General features: G+C 43.0%; 1 protein-coding gene across 1 annotated transcript in view; it reads left to right on the forward strand.

Moving 5' to 3' along the window:
* The window catches only part of ALDH1A1 (aldehyde dehydrogenase 1 family member A1), a 37,287-nt gene that overhangs the window by 10,360 nt on the left and 6,556 nt on the right, over positions 1-20,371 (forward strand). The window contains exons 2-9 of the mRNA XM_054986133.1: positions 3,374-3,478; positions 6,363-6,503; positions 11,693-11,822; positions 12,532-12,593; positions 13,778-13,906; positions 16,685-16,798; positions 17,631-17,733; positions 17,948-18,132. Of these exons, the coding sequence (XP_054842108.1) occupies positions 3,374-3,478; positions 6,363-6,503; positions 11,693-11,822; positions 12,532-12,593; positions 13,778-13,906; positions 16,685-16,798; positions 17,631-17,733; positions 17,948-18,132 (969 nt within the window). The remainder of the gene's footprint in view (positions 1-3,373; positions 3,479-6,362; positions 6,504-11,692; positions 11,823-12,531; positions 12,594-13,777; positions 13,907-16,684; positions 16,799-17,630; positions 17,734-17,947; positions 18,133-20,371) is intronic.

The raw sequence follows: 20,371 nt of genomic DNA on the forward strand, positions 1-20,371 counted from the left end.
TGTGTTCAATAGATCAACCCATCTCAGTGCAACAGTACAAGTGCAAAAAACCCCGAAATGCCACAAACTGAACAGTCTGTAAAGGAAGGTAGGAGACACACACACACACAGGACAGGTCAACATAAAAACCAGTAGTTTGGAACAACCATCCCCAACGCACTGATTGGAGGGGCCTTGGAGGGGAGAAGAAGCACAATCAACACTGCTGTCTGGAAGACGCCAGCAGGTGAAAACAGTTTTGCTTCAAAATACTTTTGACTGAGGACTTTGGTAAGCCATGTTGCTCTTTGTATTTGGTTTGTAATTGGTATGTGATTGTTTACTGGTTTGTATCTTTGTGCCTGATTTCATTGTTTCCAAAGCCCTTTTCAGTTGCCGTCTTTTACCAGGGCCATTTTCCCACTGCTTACCGGCCGCAGAACATCGTGCCAAGCTCCCGGAATGATAGCGTCTTCCTGGCGCAATTTCTCACACAAAATCGCACCAGGAAGACGCTGTCATTCCGGGAGCTCAGTGCGATGTTCCGCAGCCGGTAAGCAGTGTGAAAACAGCCCAGATGTATGGAGAGAATATGCTACATGCAATTCTCCAGACAGACACAATCACCATTTTTGTCTGAAATGTACAACACACAAATTTTCAGTCCTGTACCAGTGTTCTCCTCATACACCTGGTACAACATAATGACAAAAGAGTTTAAGGGATCATGTTTGCCACCTTGGGTGCTTTGCAGTGGAATGTCAGGGCACCATCACTCCTAAAATGGCTGTTGCAACTTAGTACAGGCTTTAATTACAGTAACGACATAAGGAAATAATAGTAGATAATAGCTACAAAGCCTTCAAGTCAACTGTTAACATAGCAATAAATAAATGCTAGGAGAATTTCCAAAAAATTATGTTTCACAATTTTCTGTATCATAGACAAATACAAATTGACATACTGTTGCATCACACAGCTCTGTTACATTAATATTTACTTTTCTCTCTCTCTTTTTTTTGAAGACCCAGTCTTGTTGCCAAGTAGGGATTTCCTTCATTTAACACTTCAATTGCTAAGTATTCATTGTGTCTAATTTCGTTTTCACAGTAGCATGCCCACAAGATCATGGTTCAGTCTTTATGTTTTTTAATGTACATCTGGGCCTGGCTATCAGTGTCCCTACAACGTTACTTTCAATCCGTGTGAGAGATACCTTATTTACATGAAAGGAAGGCAGCCCTCGATGTAAGATGACCCCCTTAAAAGTAGTTATACACCAATTTTTTTTTCTGGACATGACTATAAATTGTATGCAAATGTAAGCTGACACCTCCCCTTCTTTTTGGGTGCCATACCTGGAAAAAAACCTAGTCATGCACTAGAGTATTTATTTTGTATATAAAGGGTATTTGTGGGCACCTTATGCTTGTTTAAAGGTTAAAATTGCATATTTAAGAGGCTTCCCAGCAATTTTAAAATGGATTTTTACTGTCTTACTCTTGCCACTGAATAAACCATTATATTTGGGCTGTTCAAATCACAATATATTTAAGATTATATTGTGATAATGATTATTTTTAAAGGCTGATACACTTCGAGGATGGGGAAATATTTCTTTACTCCATAATGCATTTGCAACAGAAAAAGCAAAAACAATAAGAAATGAGCAAGTGGAATAAAAGAACATGGGCAAAGAACATGGGCCACTGAAGTAAAACAGGAATGGGAGGGCACAGGCACTAATCCACAATTTCAGAATAAGCTCCATGGAAGTGAATTGGAAAATGAACTGTTAAACCCTTTACAAAATTGTTTTTGTAATTTCCAACATGATAAATACTCTATTTACTTCTGCCATGCAAATCCTCTGACAGTAGATAGACTTGAACTCGTGAATTGGATCCAACCTGCTTTTCCCCTGGTGCAAACAAATGGAGGGATCTCTTTTGGCACCCACCCCCGCCCCCTGCCCCCCGTTATGCTGAGGGTTGGTTATGACACCTAAATGAACCAAAGCCATGTGGGACTGGGGCTTTAGTAAGAAGGAGAATTCATCAAGATGGAATTAAAAATGTGGCTGGATCGACCCCTCTGTCCCTTTGTTTTACTTCATATATTTTCAGTTATATCTGTGCCTAGTGTACTTATTTAGGTTGAGCTTAAATAATGTTTGTGCCCAGAGTTCATGATGCATTAATCTTGCTGAAATTAAGCGGGTTTGGCGCTGCATCTATACAGTATTGCATATTGCATGAATTTGGCACTATTACAGTCACTGACAATGGGATTTCCTTGTGTGGCAACTCCAAGAGATTAGTGATTACTGTAGTGCTACATTCAACATTGTAGCCTGGACAAGGAAGCCAGTGGCCAGATAGGAGATCTCTGGGTGACCCTGTGATGCAACTAGGATTTCCAGGTCCCCTTACCTTCCTGGTGAGAGGTGGGAGACCCAGCACTTACCTTCCTCTACTTAAAAATATAGAACTACTAAATACAAGAGTTCAGGTGACATGGCTATTATCAGATATAAATGATTATGTTACTCTTTCCGTGGCAAAATACATAGGGCCAATAATTAAATATCAGAGAAATAACAGTAGGTAAGGTTTTCCCCCATTTTAACTTCTGCTTAAGGCAGTACCGGATATATCAGAGAGAAAGAGGATGATTCCGCACACGTTGGATAATGCACTTTTAATACACTTTAGCTATCGTTTGGAAGTGGATTTTTTGTTTCACACTCGAAAAATTCAGTTCCAAATGATCTCTAAAGAGGATTGGAAGTGCATTATCCAACGTGTGCGGAATCAGCTAGAGAAAGAGAAAGAGAATTTTGTTTGGTTTAAGAAGTATTTTATGAGAATACAAGAGAGCAGAAGAGACATTCACAAAGCAAGCAGGGTGGAAGAGAGATACTAGCTACCAAAGGGGTCTTTGGTGGTCAGTGAAGTGACAAAAATGATAAACATCTTCTTTAAATCTCACATCAAGATAGTGAAATAAGAACTCATGTGTCTCTGAATCTTTCACTTGCTCCAGTCAGGATCAACACTGCCATTAAATTTGGGACTGGCACAGAAGTCACATACATAAGCACACAATTGTGTTTCCCTTGCATATTGGATTCCTATAATAGGTTGTAAGGTCATTATTGTCAATAAAGTTCTACATGAGCATGGTGTATCTGAGAAAGAAATCTGACATTAATTTTGTATTTTCCTGTGGGAGGCAGAAGTGTACTGATCATTAAAACATTTCAATAAACCACAGCATATTTGTTCAGTGTCATTTTTATTTCAGAAAAGACATTTTCTCTGAGGAAAGAATAAGAGAAATGGGACAGTGAATTAACACTGGTATCTCCTCTTGTCTTATTTTCTCTTACAGATATTTATAAACAATGAATGGCATGATTCAGTGAGTGGCAAAAAATTCCCAGTTTTTAACCCTGCAACAGGAGAGAAAATTTGTGAAGTAGAAGAAGGAGATAAGGTGGGTTTTTTTCCCTTGCCAAGAACTGGTTTTCTCTTTGTCGGTTTTTCAGACCATTATCAGCTGATGAGAGATGTTAACCAAATAGTCTACTAAAATACACAAATCCAGCAAATTATACTGAAAATTGTAGAACTTAATAGTGCAGAGCCTTCTATTTAGAAAAATGAGCTGCAAGATTTTGGATTTTATCTGTACATACACAACAGAGATGACAAAGGATTTTACATTGCCTTTCAGTTGCATTTTCTATGGGTGTGCTTAGAAAATCAAGAGCAGGAAATAGTATCCTTTCAATTAGAGTGTTCATACAGGCTCCATTCGCTAAGCCCAAAGGGCCCCTGAGGATGGCTAGTGTATAAATCGAAATAATAAATAAATAAATAAATAAATAATACAGCATGATTATGTTTATTTAACCAGGAGGATATAAAGTAAAGTGCATTTACGGCAAGTGTTTTAAACTCATACTAAACCTGACCTTGAGAGTAGTGTCTCCTAATTAGACATGGGCATGATCCCAAAAAAAATACCGATCAAGCTGTTTGTGGATCCACGCTGGTGATGAGTCCAGATCACCGATTCACTCCGATCAAGTTCCATTTCCGATCTGGGATCGGAGGGGCACCCCCCCACACACACACACTTAGAGCAGATGGGGGGGAAAGTTTTTAACCCTGCGACGAGCCACCTCCCCTCAGGGAGGGGATGTTTTCTCTCACACACACGCACACACTTAGAGCAGAGGGGGGGAAAGTTTTTAACCCGGCGTTTTCTCACACACACACAAACGCACGCATGCACTTAGAGCAGAGGGGGGGGGGAGTTTTTAACCTGTCTCTGCCTCCAAATAGAGAGAGAGAGAGACACCCCATCAACAAGTTTCAGCCAGCTTTTTAAAAAAAGCAGGGATAGAATCCTCCATCCCACCCGATTTTAAAAGCAAGCAGCCAGTCTTCCAAAAGCATATTTTAAACAGGAAGAAAGTAAAACCAGGATCCTCGCGGATCCTATGGTTTTTTAAATAGAAAAACACAAACGAAACATCAAATCACATACCAACTTTTTGCAAAAAGCAGGCACTGGGCTGAGAAGCCAGGAGGAGAGAGATATCTCTTTTCAGTTAACTCTTTCAGCACTGAACGAACTCAGGAGAGGAGCGCAAAACAGCTTGATAGCTGCTCTCAAAGCAAGGGTTTTTTGAAAGAGTTAACACTGAGAAGAGCTTTTCCTCGCTAGGGGAAATATTATCAAGTTTCAAACAGAGCTCAGGCATTGCCCTGCCTCCGTTGCCAGGGGAACAGATTGTTGGCGCCTGAATGTCTAGTTTCCCGGTCCTATCACGGTCGCCTCGGAGTCCCGACTGCTGGATCGTTTACTGTGGAAGACAACGATCCACCAGGTCACGATTGGGAGATTGCCATTATCATGGGGGTTTTTTTAATCGTAATCCAGATCATGCCCATCTCTACTCCTAATACTTCCACATTTAATTTAGCATCATGGAACTTGAACAGCTGACCCTTCTTTTGCTTACTTGATTTAGTTTTAGCTGTGTGCTACTACAATTTTAACTATGGGGCAGGCAAGTCTCTTAAGTGGTACGGAATTCGTACATGAAAACTGAAGAGAATTATTAACACTAGTCTACTCTAACATCAACAAGTATGTTTCATTCTGTTTTCAGCAGCTATATAAGTTTCCAATACATCTAGATAGAAGAGCCCCGTGGCACAGAGTGGTAAGCAGAGTACTGCAGCCCAAGCTCTGTTCACAACCTGAGTTCAATCCTGGCAGAAGCCGGGTTCAGGTAGCTGGCTCAAGGTTGACTCAGCCTTCCATCCTTCCGAGGTCAGTAAATTGAGTACCCAGTTTCCTGGGGGTAAAGTGTAGATGACTGGGGAAGGCAATGGCAAACCACCCCATAACAAAAGTCTGCCAAGAAAACATCGTGATGCGACATCCCTCCATGGGTCAGTAATGACTTGGTGCTTGCACAAGGGGCTACCTTTACCTTTACATCTAAGTAAGAATAGTTTGAGAGCACTGGATCTAAACAGATACCTCTTTGGAAGGAAGAAGGAAGGATGTACTACCAATAGTAGCTACAAAGCATTGCAGCTGGGTATTATGCTGGTGATCTAGAGATGGGAGGTTGGGGAATATACTTATCATGTTTCAGTGACGTGTGAGTCACTGACGTAAGAGTCAAGTTCAATAAGATGCCAGGCACTGGTTCAAACCTGTGACCCGTGACACAATTTTACCTGGGAACCATAGTTTTCAAAGACAGAACTGCACACTGAGGGACAGAGGAGGGGATGGATTCCCTCACAGCCTTCTGCCTGGCCGCAGCCTCTGCCTGCTGCTTGGCCAACTCCTTTTCTCCTCCCCCACACTTCAGCTGCTCTCCTGCTCCCCTCCCTCCTGTGTTCTGGGGGATGCTGCAGGTGTTGCATACCACTGCCACTTTCCTCCTCTTTTCACTCTCTTCCCCTGTGCTCTGGGTGACCACATGCCCGCACTCCCGGAGGGAGTGAAGGCAGGAGGAAGGTAGTTGCAGTGTGCAATAGCTTGTGCCACCAACCAGGGTGAGAGAGGGAGCAGGGTGAACAGCCAGAGCAGTGGGGAGGGAACTTGCCAAGCACCAGGCAAAGGTAGCAGCAGCCAGGCAGAAGCCTGCAAGGGAATCTCTCCCTTTCCCTGTGCCCCAGCAAGCATAACTTTGAAAACTACACTTTCCAGGTAAAATTGCATCACTGCAACAGGTTTGAATCTCTGCCCGGCATCTCATTTGGCTTGACCCTAAAACATTTTGAAATGAGTGATGTGATTCAAATAAACTCCTCTTAAAATATTGACTTGACATGGATTTTACATGTAGGAGGATGTTGATAAAGCAGTTAAAGCAGCAAGAAAAGCGTTTGAGCTTGGGTCACCCTGGCGAACTATGGATGCTTCTGAAAGGGGAAGACTGTTGAACAAACTAGCTGATTTGATTGAAAGGGATCGACTCCTCTTAGCCGTAAGTAGAAAATGTTGGCCACGTTTTAAGCCACTTACCTCTTCTTCAAAGACTAGCATCTTAGCTGATACGACCGAGTATTTTCTTCTTGAGAAGAATAAATGGAAATCATACTTGTTTAAGAGATCACAGCTAACAGAAAATTGTAGTTGTAACAGCACATAAAAGGTTCCGTCCTCTGAAAGGATATTCCATTCTGTTCAATTTGAACTTGAGTTTAGATATCGGCCTTTCTTTCTGTACTTTGCAATACTGACAAAACCAGCCAGTGATGTTTTAGGAACGCTTCTTACCACTCCGCTGCTGTGAGAGAAAGCCAATGAAAGGAGACTGCTAACATGAACCTTACAGTCACTTTGGGCAGAAAGGTGGGTGAGCAAATTTGGCTCTTGAACCAATCCGAGGGCTGCAAATGCCAACTGCACCTGACTTCTGCTTATTGCTATGTCCTCCCCATGTGGAATGAAGATCCTGAAGCAGTGCTTACATGGTGTCCTTTGGAGGACAGCACTGGAGACTTACGACATGTCTGTAGCATTTGCTATTGTCAAGTAGAGCACAGGTGGTGAATTAGAGGCAGCAGATCTGCCACCACAAATCAGGGCTCCAGAGAGCGATCTTGTATTCCTGTACCCCCAAGGTGCTTCAGCCAGCTCACAGCTTCCCAAATCTAAACTGCTTTTCTTTACACACAAACATATGTCTGTAGCCTTCTTTCAGCTGGAGGGCCACCTCTTCCAAGCCCTGATAAGTACTTGGACAGAACCATTTCCTAACTTTTAAGATCCAGCAAGCCCATGGCTCAATATTGTATACTGGAGCAATTATGCACACACTCAAAAGGTATAGGCAGGAAACATCAAGCACCAGCGTCTGGAGCCAGCGGACTCTCCCCTTCTCCCTGCATTTTAACCAAGTCCAGCAAGAAAATCAATAGGCCAGCCCCATAAGATAATACCTTTCCCTAACAACTCATAAGTATAACATTTTTATGCCTCTAGAGCAATTCAAAATGTTTTCTTAGAAAATAAGACATGAAAAGTGTTAATTCTGGGTTTGATACTAATATGAAGAATGTAAGCGTTGCTACCACACCTGACCTTCAGTGCAGTGCCTTGAATAGCAGCCAGACAGGTTTGTAAAAGCAGGGCCTGCGGTTTGTTGCCAGCACCTGGTAATCAGAAGAGTAATGTTAAACTACATTTTAAAATATTTATGTTGTCTTTGTGTTGTCTAAATATTTGAGTGACTTCTTTATCTGTAAAATACTTGGCCCTGCAATCTGACAGAGTTTATATATGTGCATATGTGCCGTCAAGTCACAATGAGCAAGTGGCTTTCAACGCAAGTGAGAAACAGAAGTGGTTTGCCATTGCCTTTCCTGATAAGAGATTAACATCTCTAAAACATGGGAAACATTACAGGACTGGAAAGAACACATTGGCTTTTTCCAGATAACACGGGTGTATTTACCCAGGATGGAATAATAAAAACAAATGGTGAAGAATAACCAAGAAGATTGACTCCTTTCTTTTCCACTGTCTCCTTAGCCAACAAAAACAAATCTACTGTTAGGTTTGAATGTATTTATTTTTCCATAAAAGACATGCCCAACTAATCCAGATTCCTCTAAAGCCAGCTCTCTCCTTATGCTGGAAGGAGTTCTCTACTTCAAGCATTGCACATTAAAAAGTAATTTTTAGTGCTTCTTGGCAAATTATCCACTACTATTATCAGCTTTAGGCTTCCTTGAGTGGGCTGCAAAGAAGTGTCTGTGCTGCAAGAGAACTGGCCCTCTTTCTTGTGCCCTTTAAAGTCTACATCACTGAGCAAGGAATGCCAAGCTTGAAGCATCCTCTCCAGCTGCCCACGTCCTCAGGGCCTGAGTGGCCTGTTACAATAATGACTCTCATTAGGCACTGGGGTGAAGAAAGGTTGCCATGAAAGAGAGAAGGGCATGGCAGATGAAGCAGGAAAAGATATAATCTACAGCACTCCTTCCCCCTTTCCAGAAGTTGAAACTCGTTTTCCCAATGTTGCCAGTGTTTTCCAGTGTTGGGCAATCCCTGGTGATTTGAGGGCAGTGCCTGTGGAGGATGAACTTTTCTTTCTCCTACTCTATGATATATCATAAAGTTTGACATCCCAGGTGGCCATTTCCTCCAAGGAAACTGATCTCTGTAGTCTGGAGATCTCTTGTAATTCCAGGACAAATTCAGGCCCCAATTTGAGATTGGTAAGTGGTTCTCTAATGTTTATTTTTTTGCTCCGGCTCTCTAATGAAACTGGTGCTGTTGATGTTTGAATTCATGGTATGTTCACGAACCTTGTGTACATTAACAGTGCAGCTTTACAATTAATTTGCAGTATTATGAATCGGAAAAAGACTCATAGATTTTCAGTTAATTAGCCAGTTGTTTCATCTAAAAGGACAGAGGATGAGCTAGACATAGGTGGGAGTCTGTGAGGTGAGGGAATGGGGAGGGTTGGTGATGGCATGAAATCACTTCCAGGGAAACCTCAAAAGTGCATCTGACAAAGGGAGCTTTGACTCTTGAAAGCTTATACTGTGGAAATTGGGTTGGTCTTTAAAGATGCTATTTAAAGACCAACTTTAAATAACAACTGAATCCAGCTATTGGATCCAGGTCCAATAGCAAGATCCAGGTGCTATTGGACCTGGAACTTACCTTTTGAATTCAGACCAATATAGCTACCCACCTGAAACTATGCAGAAATGATGCCACACTAGGGTTTGCCAAGCTCCAGGTCAGACCTGGAGATCTCCCAGAATTTAATCTGATTTCAACTATGGAGATCAGTTCTCCTTGAGAAAATGGCTACTTTGGAGGGTGAACTGAGGTCCTTCCCCTCCCAAACCCCACCCTCTTCATGATCCACCTTGAAAATCTACAGAAATTTCACAACTCAGAGTTGGGAACCCTATATCACACCATTAACTGAATGGTGACTTTTTCTACATGTTTATTTTTTTCCTTCCACTGCTCTGTGTGGCAGCAGGAAAGGATTGCCATAGCAGGAGACTTGGAATCCTAGCTAGGCCTCAAAAGGAGAAACTGGTAATGAATAAGTACGTTGTTTCTTTTCTCTCTTTTTCTTTCTCTTTCTGATTATACATTAAAAAATAGTTAAGTCTTGTTTTTTGGTTGTGCAGTTCTCACAGTGTTCTGAAAGCTAGGAACAGACCCATAGTTACTATTAGAGGTGAGCACGGTCCAGAAAAAGCTAGGAACAGACCCATAGTTACTATTAGAGGTGAGCACAGTCCAGATAATGGACCAGTTTGTGGTTCTGGCCCAGTTTGTGGCCTGGTTCATGGTTTGCAAACACGCAGTTCATAGGACTCACCTTTTTCATGAATTTTGGTCCATTTGGGTTGGTCCGTGGTCTGTGAGTCCTGACATCCTGGTGCCAATCTATCAATTCCCTATGCAATGGAGGGGATGTCCACAGACCTTTCGCAGCCCTTAAAAACTTGATAGGCAGTTCTACCTGTCAACCAGAGAGCTCCTATTCTTCTCTATGGAGCATGGAACAAGAATGAATTCCCTAGGCAACGGAGGGGTGGATTTCTGCAGCCAAACCTTGATAGGCAGCTCTGCCTGCCAACCAGAGAATCCCCATTCTGTAATGGAGGGGTGGATGGTCTGCAGCCAATATTAGCCCTCAAAACCTTGATAGGCAGCTCTGCCTGCCAACCAGAGAGCTCCCATTCTGCTCTATGGAGCAAGGAACAAGAATTTCCCTAGGCAACGGAGGGGTAGACGTTCTGCAGCCAATCTTAGCCCTCAAAACCTTGATAGGCAGCTCTGCCTACCAACCAGAGAATTCCCATTCTGCAATGGAAGGGTGGACGTTCTGCAGCCAAGCTTAGCCCTCAAAAACTTGATAGGCAGCTCTGCCTGCCAATCAGAGAGCTCCCATTCTTCTATGCGAGCAAACAGCAAGAATTAATTCGGCTGGGAAGGTGTCTGTGTGGTGAGTGAGGGGGCTCTTCCCTCACCCTTTTCTGTTTGATTTTGCCTCATTGCAACTTTTTGGTGCTGCTAGCCAATGCAAGTCAATTGGCATTTGTGACACCAGTACCTACTGCAAGTTTCCTGAGGGTGGCAGCTTTGAGCATCTGTAACTCGGACGTCTGAAATGCAATCTTGACCAAACTTGGAGGGTTGCTGGACTAGAGGATATTGAAGACTCTCTGTGAGTTTGGGCTCTCTGGGTGTGAAAGGGGTGGAGCCAGGGCTGCCAGAAGTGATGGACCACAGACTGACTAACTGGTCCATGAATGAGGCTGGTCCATGAAAAGTTTGTGGTCCACAGGCTGGCAGTCCATGGAGTTTTCCTGGTCTGTGCCCACCTCTAGTTACTATTAAGCCCCTTGGCCTTATGAATGGAATCTCTTGCCTACCACCCAATACAGTCTTTAAGGACTAGAGGGACCTCTTTTATAGTATGATGATTATTTAGCTTGTTTAAAAGAATTGTCAGTTGCCCTTAATTTTTGGAACAGAGCAGATTAAAAGTCTGTGACTGCAATCCTGTGCAGAGTTGAGCTATTGTATCTCACTGGAGTCTATGAGATTTGAGACGCCTAAATAAATAAAGTAATAAAAGGCTCAGCTCGGGCTTAGTTTAAAATGCCAAGTCCTCATTTACTTGTTTGTTTCATGGAAAGGCAAATTTCATCCTCAATCGTCTTGGTAACATGCACCAAAAAAAAAAAACCCATAATCCCAAAGCAATCAGTCACTCTGAAGTAGAAATTAATAGGTTTATTTTACTTCATGAACTTCTTTTAATGATGATCTCTCTTTTGATAGCAGCTAGCTGCTTTGTAATCAATTCATACGGCTTCCTTAGTAGTTAGTAAAATCATTTATTATTTGTGTGTTTCCATTCCCTCGGCCCTGTGACTGCTGCTTTTGATGCAGCAAGAGCAGTGGGGTAAGACCACAAGGTACATCGTGTTGGTGAAGGTAGGCAGAGCGTGCCATAGCTGAATTCCCAGGTATTCTGTACTAGATTCTGTCAAAGTCAATTGCTACTCGCCTTTGCTTGCTTCATCTTAACTCCAGTGTAGAACCATGATGGCTCACTTAATATAACAGTTAACTTGCTTGTGGTTGTAGATCACTGAACTTTTTATTGATTGATTTCTTTTGTCCTAGACAATGGAGAGCATTGATGGGGGAAAGCTTTTTGCCAACTCCTATATAATGGACTTAGGAGGCTGCCTCAACTCTTTACGCTATTGTGCAGGCTGGGCTGATAAAATCCAAGGACGAACCATCCCCATGGGTGAGTCATTCAGAGGTTTATGAGCACAGTACTGATCAAGTGCGGTTTTTTTTTTTACCTCCAGTTAAAGAAATTAGTATCCTCAGGGGAAAACATGCCTTATAAAAATCAGGAACTTACATGGAAATGTGGGCCGGGTGGATGGGTTCTAAGGATTTTTCCTACTCAGTGTAGGCAGTCTTGCAGTGCAATCTTCAGCGGAGTCACTCCCTTCTAAGCCCATTGACTTCAGTGGACTTAGAAGTGTGTAATTCTGCTTAGAGTTCACTGTAAATGTCATGGAATGTGACTATAAACAACAAAGCAGGTGTGAATACACAAGACAAATGGGGATGCCTGTAGAGGAACATACTATGTGTGCAAATTATAAACACATACTATTGGGCGGTTTCAAACTTTCCTTTTAAAAAGCCCCAGGAAGAGGCAGGTATTTCAGCAGTTTCAACTGTTCAAACCCTTGCAGCATTGTAATACAATGAGCTGCACCTGCTGAAATGTCATTCTCTGTTACTAGAGTTGTAATGTCAAAAGTGAAGCCATCTTCACCTTTCCAACGTGTTTGCTTGGTCATTATTGAATCTACATCTATTTATCTTTTCCTTCCTACCATATCTTTTAATAATAGCATGTGGATTCTACTCACTAAAAAGGTGTGTGTTCTTTTATACTACATGCATTTCATTGAATGTGTTTTTGTTACCTTGTGTAGATGGAAACTATTTCACATTTACAAGACGTGAGCCTATTGGAGTTTGTGGCCAAATCATTCCTGTAAGTTAAAGCCATTCATATAACAAACAAAGGATTCTCTGATTTAAATACCTTTCTGTTTTATATTATTAAGAGAGAAACATGAAGAATAATTGGAGATTGAGGGCTTTTGAAATTCAGTATTGTCAGAAAATAGATTAGAAATACAGTTTGGAGCTTTGGATTAAAGTCCTGACAGCCTCCCTCTTTCCTGTGTTGCAATGTCAGCCTTCTCTGGCCATTAGGCAGTGCCTTGGATTGGCAGCAACCTATTTTTCAGCTCTCTGTTTTCCTTTTCAACTCCTGAGATTCCATTGTCATTGCTGAAGGCTGGACCTAGGAACTAGGTGATCCCGCTGTTACTTCAGCATTAAAATCTAATACAGGGCAGCAAATAGCTGGTGCTTGGACAGTATTCTGCAGATGCATAAAAAACAGCCTCTCGAGCAGTGATGAATGGAATTTTACACTCTTGATGCTGCCTGCAGCAAATGGGCAGCCGTGCTGCTCACAGTCATGAAGACCTTTTACATGACTTGTCTTTCAGCAGACTGCATTCTCCAGAATGCTATTAAGGGGAGAAGACAGGGCCAATGGCTGAGTCCTCTCCAAAGATGTAGGGTACCCAAAGAGGAGCTAGGGTTATGACCAACAAAATAAGCTAGAGGGAAGCATGCAGTAAACTAGTTTTACTTAGCAAAGGGAGATAGAAATGGATGTATATATCAGTCCAATTAACATATATGCGGTTAACATGAGGATCTGATTTCAAGATTTGGAGAAAATGAGTTCACGTTCCTGGATTTGGGACTGTGGCTGCCAGCTAAAGCACAGGAGAATGCCCCTAGGAAAATGGAGGTACCTTCTTCTGGGCATTGCCACAGACAGACAGGGCAGGAAACCTTTTGTGCATGTTGCACAGCTCTGAGAGGTTTTGTCATCTCAGCCCATCCTAGAAAAAAACCCTCTGCTCACATGCTCAAAGGGAGAAATGTCAGCTTTGGTTCACCTATGTCATGATAAGTGAATCCCTGCAATCAGTCCCAGTGGGTATTGGACAGCCCTGCACACAATTGCCTGTTTCATTGCTGCCAGTTGACCATGAACATTCACAAGTTCAGCAAAGCACTGGAAAATATAAACAATGTGCAGAGAATTAATAATATGGTATACTGACGTTGCCTCTCTTCATACTGCCTTTTCAGTGGAACTTCCCTCTCGTTATGTTTATTTGGAAGATCGCCCCCGCTCTTTCCTGTGGAAACACAGTGGTCATCAAACCAGCAGAACAAACTCCTCTGACTGCTCTTCATATGGGTTCTCTCATTAAGGAGGTGAGCGGCCACAGCAAAGCTACTGTATGTATATTCCAAATGGGAAGGAATGAAGGCTTACTTCAGTGTTGCTTACAGGCAGTCATCTATTTTAAGCCAGCCCACCTCACAGCATGTCTCGCCTTGTCTTGGGGAATTGTAATGTGCTGCAAACCACTGAAGCAAATCAAGGGCAAGAAGCTCACATATTTTTCAGCCTAAATTGCTCAGAAAACAAATCATTAGCAGCTTAGGAAATGGAATATGTTGGCAAGCATCCCTGCTTTCTGCAGTCAAAAGCAAACAAAAAAACCCCAAGTGTTTGGTACTGGCTGGTGGTTTGGGTGTTCACATGAGTATCAGAGCAGGGAAATGTGGGATGCTGCTGATATTTTCATTTAACTTTCTACCTGAAATATTTGCACTAAGCATTAACTGGAGAGAAATGGCACGAAACTGTCAGGTTCAGTGAGCCTTGAATAAAACTACTGCTAGAAGGCTGCCAGCCTAAGCATCTTTCTGAATTAAGTCTTGTTCAAGCAAATAAGACTTGGGCTTAATCTATACATGCAGCAGAATGAAATGCATGCGTAGATCCAGCCTACGTCTCGCTTGAATGGAACTTACTTCTTAGAAGCAGGCTTAGACTTGCAGCCTTCCTGGCAATTTTTGAATGCTTATGTGTAAAAACATCTTTCTCTACATGGAAAACTAGCACAGCAAGAAGAAGGGACAGAACATTCCCTGATATAGCAGTTTCTATCTGCAGAGAATTCAAATGTGAGGAAGCATTCTGACTAGGTGGTTTCTTGGTTAAGGAAATGTATGCCTTAATACATCTGTTGGTCTGTGAGGGCCACAAGACTCTTGATTCATTTTATTCATTCCAAAATGTGATACCCCACCTGCGCTCTGAAGTGGGACAATATACTTTTACAAATGGAGGACAGAAGGACTTGCAGGGGGCTTCTCATTTTCCCTCCCCCCACTATGTTCTCTTTCCCTTCCCTGTCCCCATAGCCTCTCCCCCTTTTCCTGCTTCCTTGTCACCTTCCCACCACCTTTGTCTGCCCCGTCTTCACCTCCCCCCCCAGCAGCCTCTCTCCTATTGTCCAGTGGTGTGGTGCCAGCTGGGCCAGGCCCAGTTGCACGGCGGAGAACTTGCAAGGGTTTTTTTTAAGGGGGGGTACTTCACTTCCCCCTGTATCCCCTTGCCCACACTATTTCCTCTTTTCCTCCTCCTGGCAGCCTCCATATGCTCACCTTTCCCTACATCCTTCTTTCCTTCAAACCCACTAAACAACTTACCCTTTATCTGCTCCTCATCTTCATCTATATTGATTTAACTCATTTATATACTGCCCATAGCAGCTTCCATCATTCTCCTTGTCTCCATGTTAGCCTCAAAACACCCCGAAGGGTAGGTTACATAGCGAATGCGTGACTGGATCAAAGTCACCCAGTGAGCTTCTATAGCAGAGTGGTGATATGAACATGGGTCTCCCAGATCCTACTCTGAAACTGCTACACTACATGGGCCAGGTGGGGTGGGAGTTGCTGTTGAGCAGTAGCAAGCAGCCAGGCCTGGATGAGTCAGGTATCAAGTCACCAGTGGTTGCTTCTGGGCCTGATCCCAATAAGTCCTCCCTTAAAGGCCAAAACAGCCCTGGAAAGGACTTTGTCCCCTCTCTGCCTTTTCCTGACAGAAACCAAGCCTGGAATACGGGCTAATGGTTGCCTAGCCTGGCTCCTGTTTCCAAATTTCAGTATCCTCAGATCAGGGCCACTTGGCTATTAATATAGCAGTTTACCTATTAGTGACTTATATTGGGAATAATTTCTGGGGAGTCATGTTCTTAAAATTGTTTCCAGAGAGGAAACTGAGGAGTCTTGTGACAGCTTAAAGAGTAACAGATTTATTGTGATATAAACTTGAATATAGTGGAGCTATTTGATCTTGCATCTGCAGATACAGATTATGAAAGCTTATGCTACAGTAAATTTGTTCATCTTTAAGATACTTTCAGACTTTGTTAAAATTTCTTAACATTATTTTTACCGTTGGCTATCGTATCTTTTATCCATTTTTGGTGGCCTTCCTAGAGCAGTGACAACTCTGTACAAAAGATAGATAGTCTATAAATTAATCCTAAAAACCAGTGTGGGTGAAATGATATCATTATGAACTTTAGAGTCTGAGCCCTTAGGATGGATGAGGGCTGACCACATACATAAACAATGCATAATTACGGCTATCTTTGTGTCCCGGTGGTTTTGAAACTGTGATGTAGCTTCCCTTGGGTGGGGCATAAGAGAAATGGAGTGGGGGTGAGGTTCCCAGGATGGAAATGATCCTGCAGCAGCCTCACTTTCCCTTACGCAGCAGGCATTTCACTTTGAAACTACACAGTCAGGGCCCAAGCATCATTTCTCTGGGCCCATTACAAACTTGTAATCCAGGCCCCACACCCATGGAGGGTCCCATCCCATACATAAAATGCCATGAGTTATGAAAGGGGGGGGAGCCTAGTTTCATTTTGAAATTATTTCATGACCATGAAATTATCATGGCAATGGGCTTACAGCTGTGCCAGATAATCATGGCACAGGGGATCAGTAAATTTTATCCTTTTTCCTTGGGCCCTGCACAAACTGCTGTACTAACTGCAGAGGGGCAGGAAACATGCTCTGGGGGAGCTCTACAGCCTAGTTAGAGGAGAATGTGAAGCAGAATAAATTCAGTGAGTATGATTTTATGATGAAAAGTTTCAACAGTGGCTTTCCCCCTCTATAATCCAGGCAGGATTCCCACCTGGTGTTGTGAACATTGTGCCAGGATATGGACCCACTGCTGGAGCAGCCATTGCCAATCACATGGATATAGACAAAGTGGCATTCACGGGCTCTACTGAGGTATTTTCCTAACATTGTCAATTAACTGTAGACAGGAATCTGTACAGTTCTGATTTTGGCCAATGACTGAATGCCTGACTTGCTTTGTGTAACTCTGTTGACTTTTTCTGGCAGTGAGCTTTTTAAACAATGTCACGGTAATGATTTGTTCATTGTTATAATAACCTTAAACACATTTATACAGCATTTGAATCAAAGGAATATTCTTTCAAACAAAAAAGAAAAAATCCTAGGAGATAAAATTGATCCTAACTTATAGCAGCACTTTCCAAAACTTTTGTAAGTAAAATTACATTTAAAGTTAGTGTTCGCTCTATACTGTTTTGTGAGAGAAGAAGGGCTTGGGACAGCTTCAATGACACCAGTAGGGGAGGAATGACTACAACTCTGTTTGGCTTCCCAGGATCCCCCATTTTATCATAAGGATCATTGCAAGATCCTAGGAGGAATCTTAAGAGGCCTGTACAGTGAACTCTACCTCTAAAATATGTTTCCTTTTAAAGCAGCAATTGCCCCATGATGCTCAGTTTTAATCTCTTGTAAAGCAACAGCTGGGTCTTGAGTGGAGGTGAAAAGTGCCATCAAATTGCAGCTGACTTATGGTGACCCTGTAGAGTTTTCAAAACAAAAGGCATTTAGAGGTGGTTTTGCCATTGCCTATCTCTGCATAGTAACCCTAGACTTTCTTGGTGGTCTTCCATCCAAGTACTAACCAAGACTGGCTTTGCTTATATCCTGAGATGTGGTGAGATCAAGCTAGCCTGGGCTATCCAGATCAGGTCTAGAATACAAGGTTACAATTTCCATTTGTTTAATCTGTGCCCTCTTTCAGGTTGGCAAAAAGATCAAAGAAGCTGCTGGAAAAAGTAATCTGAAGAGGGTCACCCTAGAACTTGGAGGGAAGAGCCCCAATATCATATTTGCAGATGCTGATTGTAAGTGGCAAATTCCCCTTTGATTTCTTGTGAAAAGCAATTGTATATATCTGTTGTGTTGATCTGCCTTTTATTTTCAGTTTGCTTTGGGAGTTGTTTATCTAAAGCAAAAATTGAGATCACAACACCATTTTACAGTGTCATTGTATACCCGACCATGTTAAAGCCAACAGTATAGCAGGCAGGCATCATTTTGTGAATGTATCTTTTGCAGTGGACAGTGCTGTAGAGTTCGCACACATTGGCCTGTTTTACCATCAAGGTCAGTGCTGCGTAGCTGGATCGAGGATTTTTGTGGAAGAGCCAATATATGAAGAATTTGTGCGCAGGAGTGTTGCCAGAGCCAAGAAAAATATCCTGGGAAATCCTCTGACTCCTGGTGTACAACAGGGTCCACAGGTAACTTTCAACAATGATGCTTTGGTTCAAGATTATTAACCACAGATATGTTCCAAAGACAGACTGCAGCTCTTGGAGAAAACACATTTGTCCTTGAGCCAAAGTAGTATTATGAGCTGTTTGCCTTGCTCTACCTCTCCACACTATGATTAGTCCCTGCCTTTTCCTATCCTTACAAAATTCCTCCTATGGGTCAACAGAACTGGTGCACCAACATGTGAAGCTCTCATTCTCTGTGTTCTAAACCTGCTCCTGCAATTTTTTCATAATCTCTGCAAGGCTTTCCTGGTTTGGCTGTCTCAGGTAGACTCCTGCTTCCTGTTCCCTGTCTAGGTTGTCTTTAGAAAACCGATCTCCAGGTGCCTTTATGTCCAGTGGTTGTATCTTCCCATTTAATCTGACACCTTAACCTGGCCCTGCAGAAGGACACAGAACCCCTGTAATGTGTGATACATGTGAAGTCATAATTTTCATTAGGAATTGGGCTTGCCTAGTTCTTAGCTGAGGGGACTTGTAAAAAGGTTTTGCTCATGGATAAATAGATGCTTTTCTTCAGTTCTCTTACTATATGACAGAAATAGTATACTAGCCTACTTCTCTATTTGTACAGCCAAAGGCTGAAAGGTTTGTTTTTTTTAAAAAAAATTACAATGCTTTGGAAAGATTCAGAGTTAAAGTTCAAACCATTTGCAACCAGTCAGTATACAAAGACTTAAGCTGGATCAATTATCTGGTATACAGCAGTGAAAGTACACTTTCTGGAGTAGGATTTTCTGGTGTCCGGGAATTAATGGAGCAGCAGGCTCAAGCCTCTCCTGTCTAAACACAGGTAATAGCATACATACAGGCACTTCAAAACATCTGTAAAAGTTACAGGCATCATATGGAAGAGACTGTAGAAAAATATCTGTATGGTGGTGACTCCATGGAGACCCATTTGTATGCTAAAAAGTCACCATCCCTAGTGGATGACATGGATATGTTGTTCTGCCATAAAAATGCCATGCCAGCAATATAATAGGCAGCTTTCTAACATCCTGCTCCCACCTAGGGTTGCCAACCTCCAGGTAGTGGCTGGAGATCTCCTGGAATTGCAACTGGTCTCCAGGCCACAGAGATCAGTTCACCTGGAGAAAATGGCTACTTTGGTGGGTGGACTCTATGGAATTAGGCCATGCCAAGGTTCTTTCCCTCCCCAAACACAACTTTCTCCAGGTTTCAACCCCAGATCTCCAGGAATTTCCCAACTTGGAGCTGGCAACCCTACTCCCATCCAATGGAGCTACTCCTATGCTCCAACATTGTCAGCAGCTGTCCTTAGCAGAGGTTGAAATCATTTTCTAAAAAATCAAAAAGATCCAACACTTGGCTTTGGAAATGCTTTTTATAATCCTTGTACAGGGGCATTATGCATTCTGATATACAAAGGAATGTAAAACTCTTCATCAAAAGAGGTGAATTGTATCTGTGTGTGTGTGCGTGAGAGAGAGAGAGAGATCAGAGGTCAAGAGAGGCCTGGGCTACTGGGCTATTCCCATTCTTAGGTGGGCCCCATGCCACCACCTCCAGGCCTGGCACAGCTCCCATCCTCCACTGCTGCTGACACAGCCCAGCACAACTCGCAGCCTCACAGCCCCCACTGATGGAGGAAGGGGTAGGTGCATTCCCTGCACAAGCACAGACAATGCTTTTGTTTTGAGAAGGAATTTAACACCCTCCCCCCTGTTGCCAAGTAGGCCCCCTCCCCTGCTTTAAGGCCTGCCATGAACTGTGTTAAAGTTTCCTGCATTACTGTTTCACTGCTACACCAAAGATTGCTTTGCACGTGTGTGCTCTGATACACGTGTCAGTTTCCTGCCTGCGTGTCAATTGCCTTGCTGCTGCTATAGACTGTGTAGTTCATTGACTCCATGTGTGGTTAACTGCACAAAGAACTCTTTTTCTGGGCAGCCCTGCCCTGACCTGTATCTGGAATTCCCAGTGTGTGTTTGGACTTTGCTACAAGTGTGCCCCGTGCCTGCTTTGCCATCTGCCACGGACCGTGCCTGTTCCCTGCTTTGGACTGTGTTTTAAAGTGTTGTTCCCGCTGCCTCCATGGAAGCCTGCCTCGTATGGGCCCAAGCCGCTGCTAGCAGCCGGGCGCCTGCCGGGGAAACCTCCAGCGAGCCTGGCTAGGCGCTCCCTGGTCAGTTCCCGCCTGGAGCCTCCCGCGGGCCGGTCGCCGAGCTTGCCCTCGCTA

Source organism: Eublepharis macularius, chromosome 8 (assembly GCF_028583425.1).
Source record: "Eublepharis macularius isolate TG4126 chromosome 8, MPM_Emac_v1.0, whole genome shotgun sequence".
In the NCBI taxonomy this organism is placed as follows: Eukaryota; Metazoa; Chordata; class Lepidosauria; order Squamata; family Eublepharidae; genus Eublepharis; species Eublepharis macularius.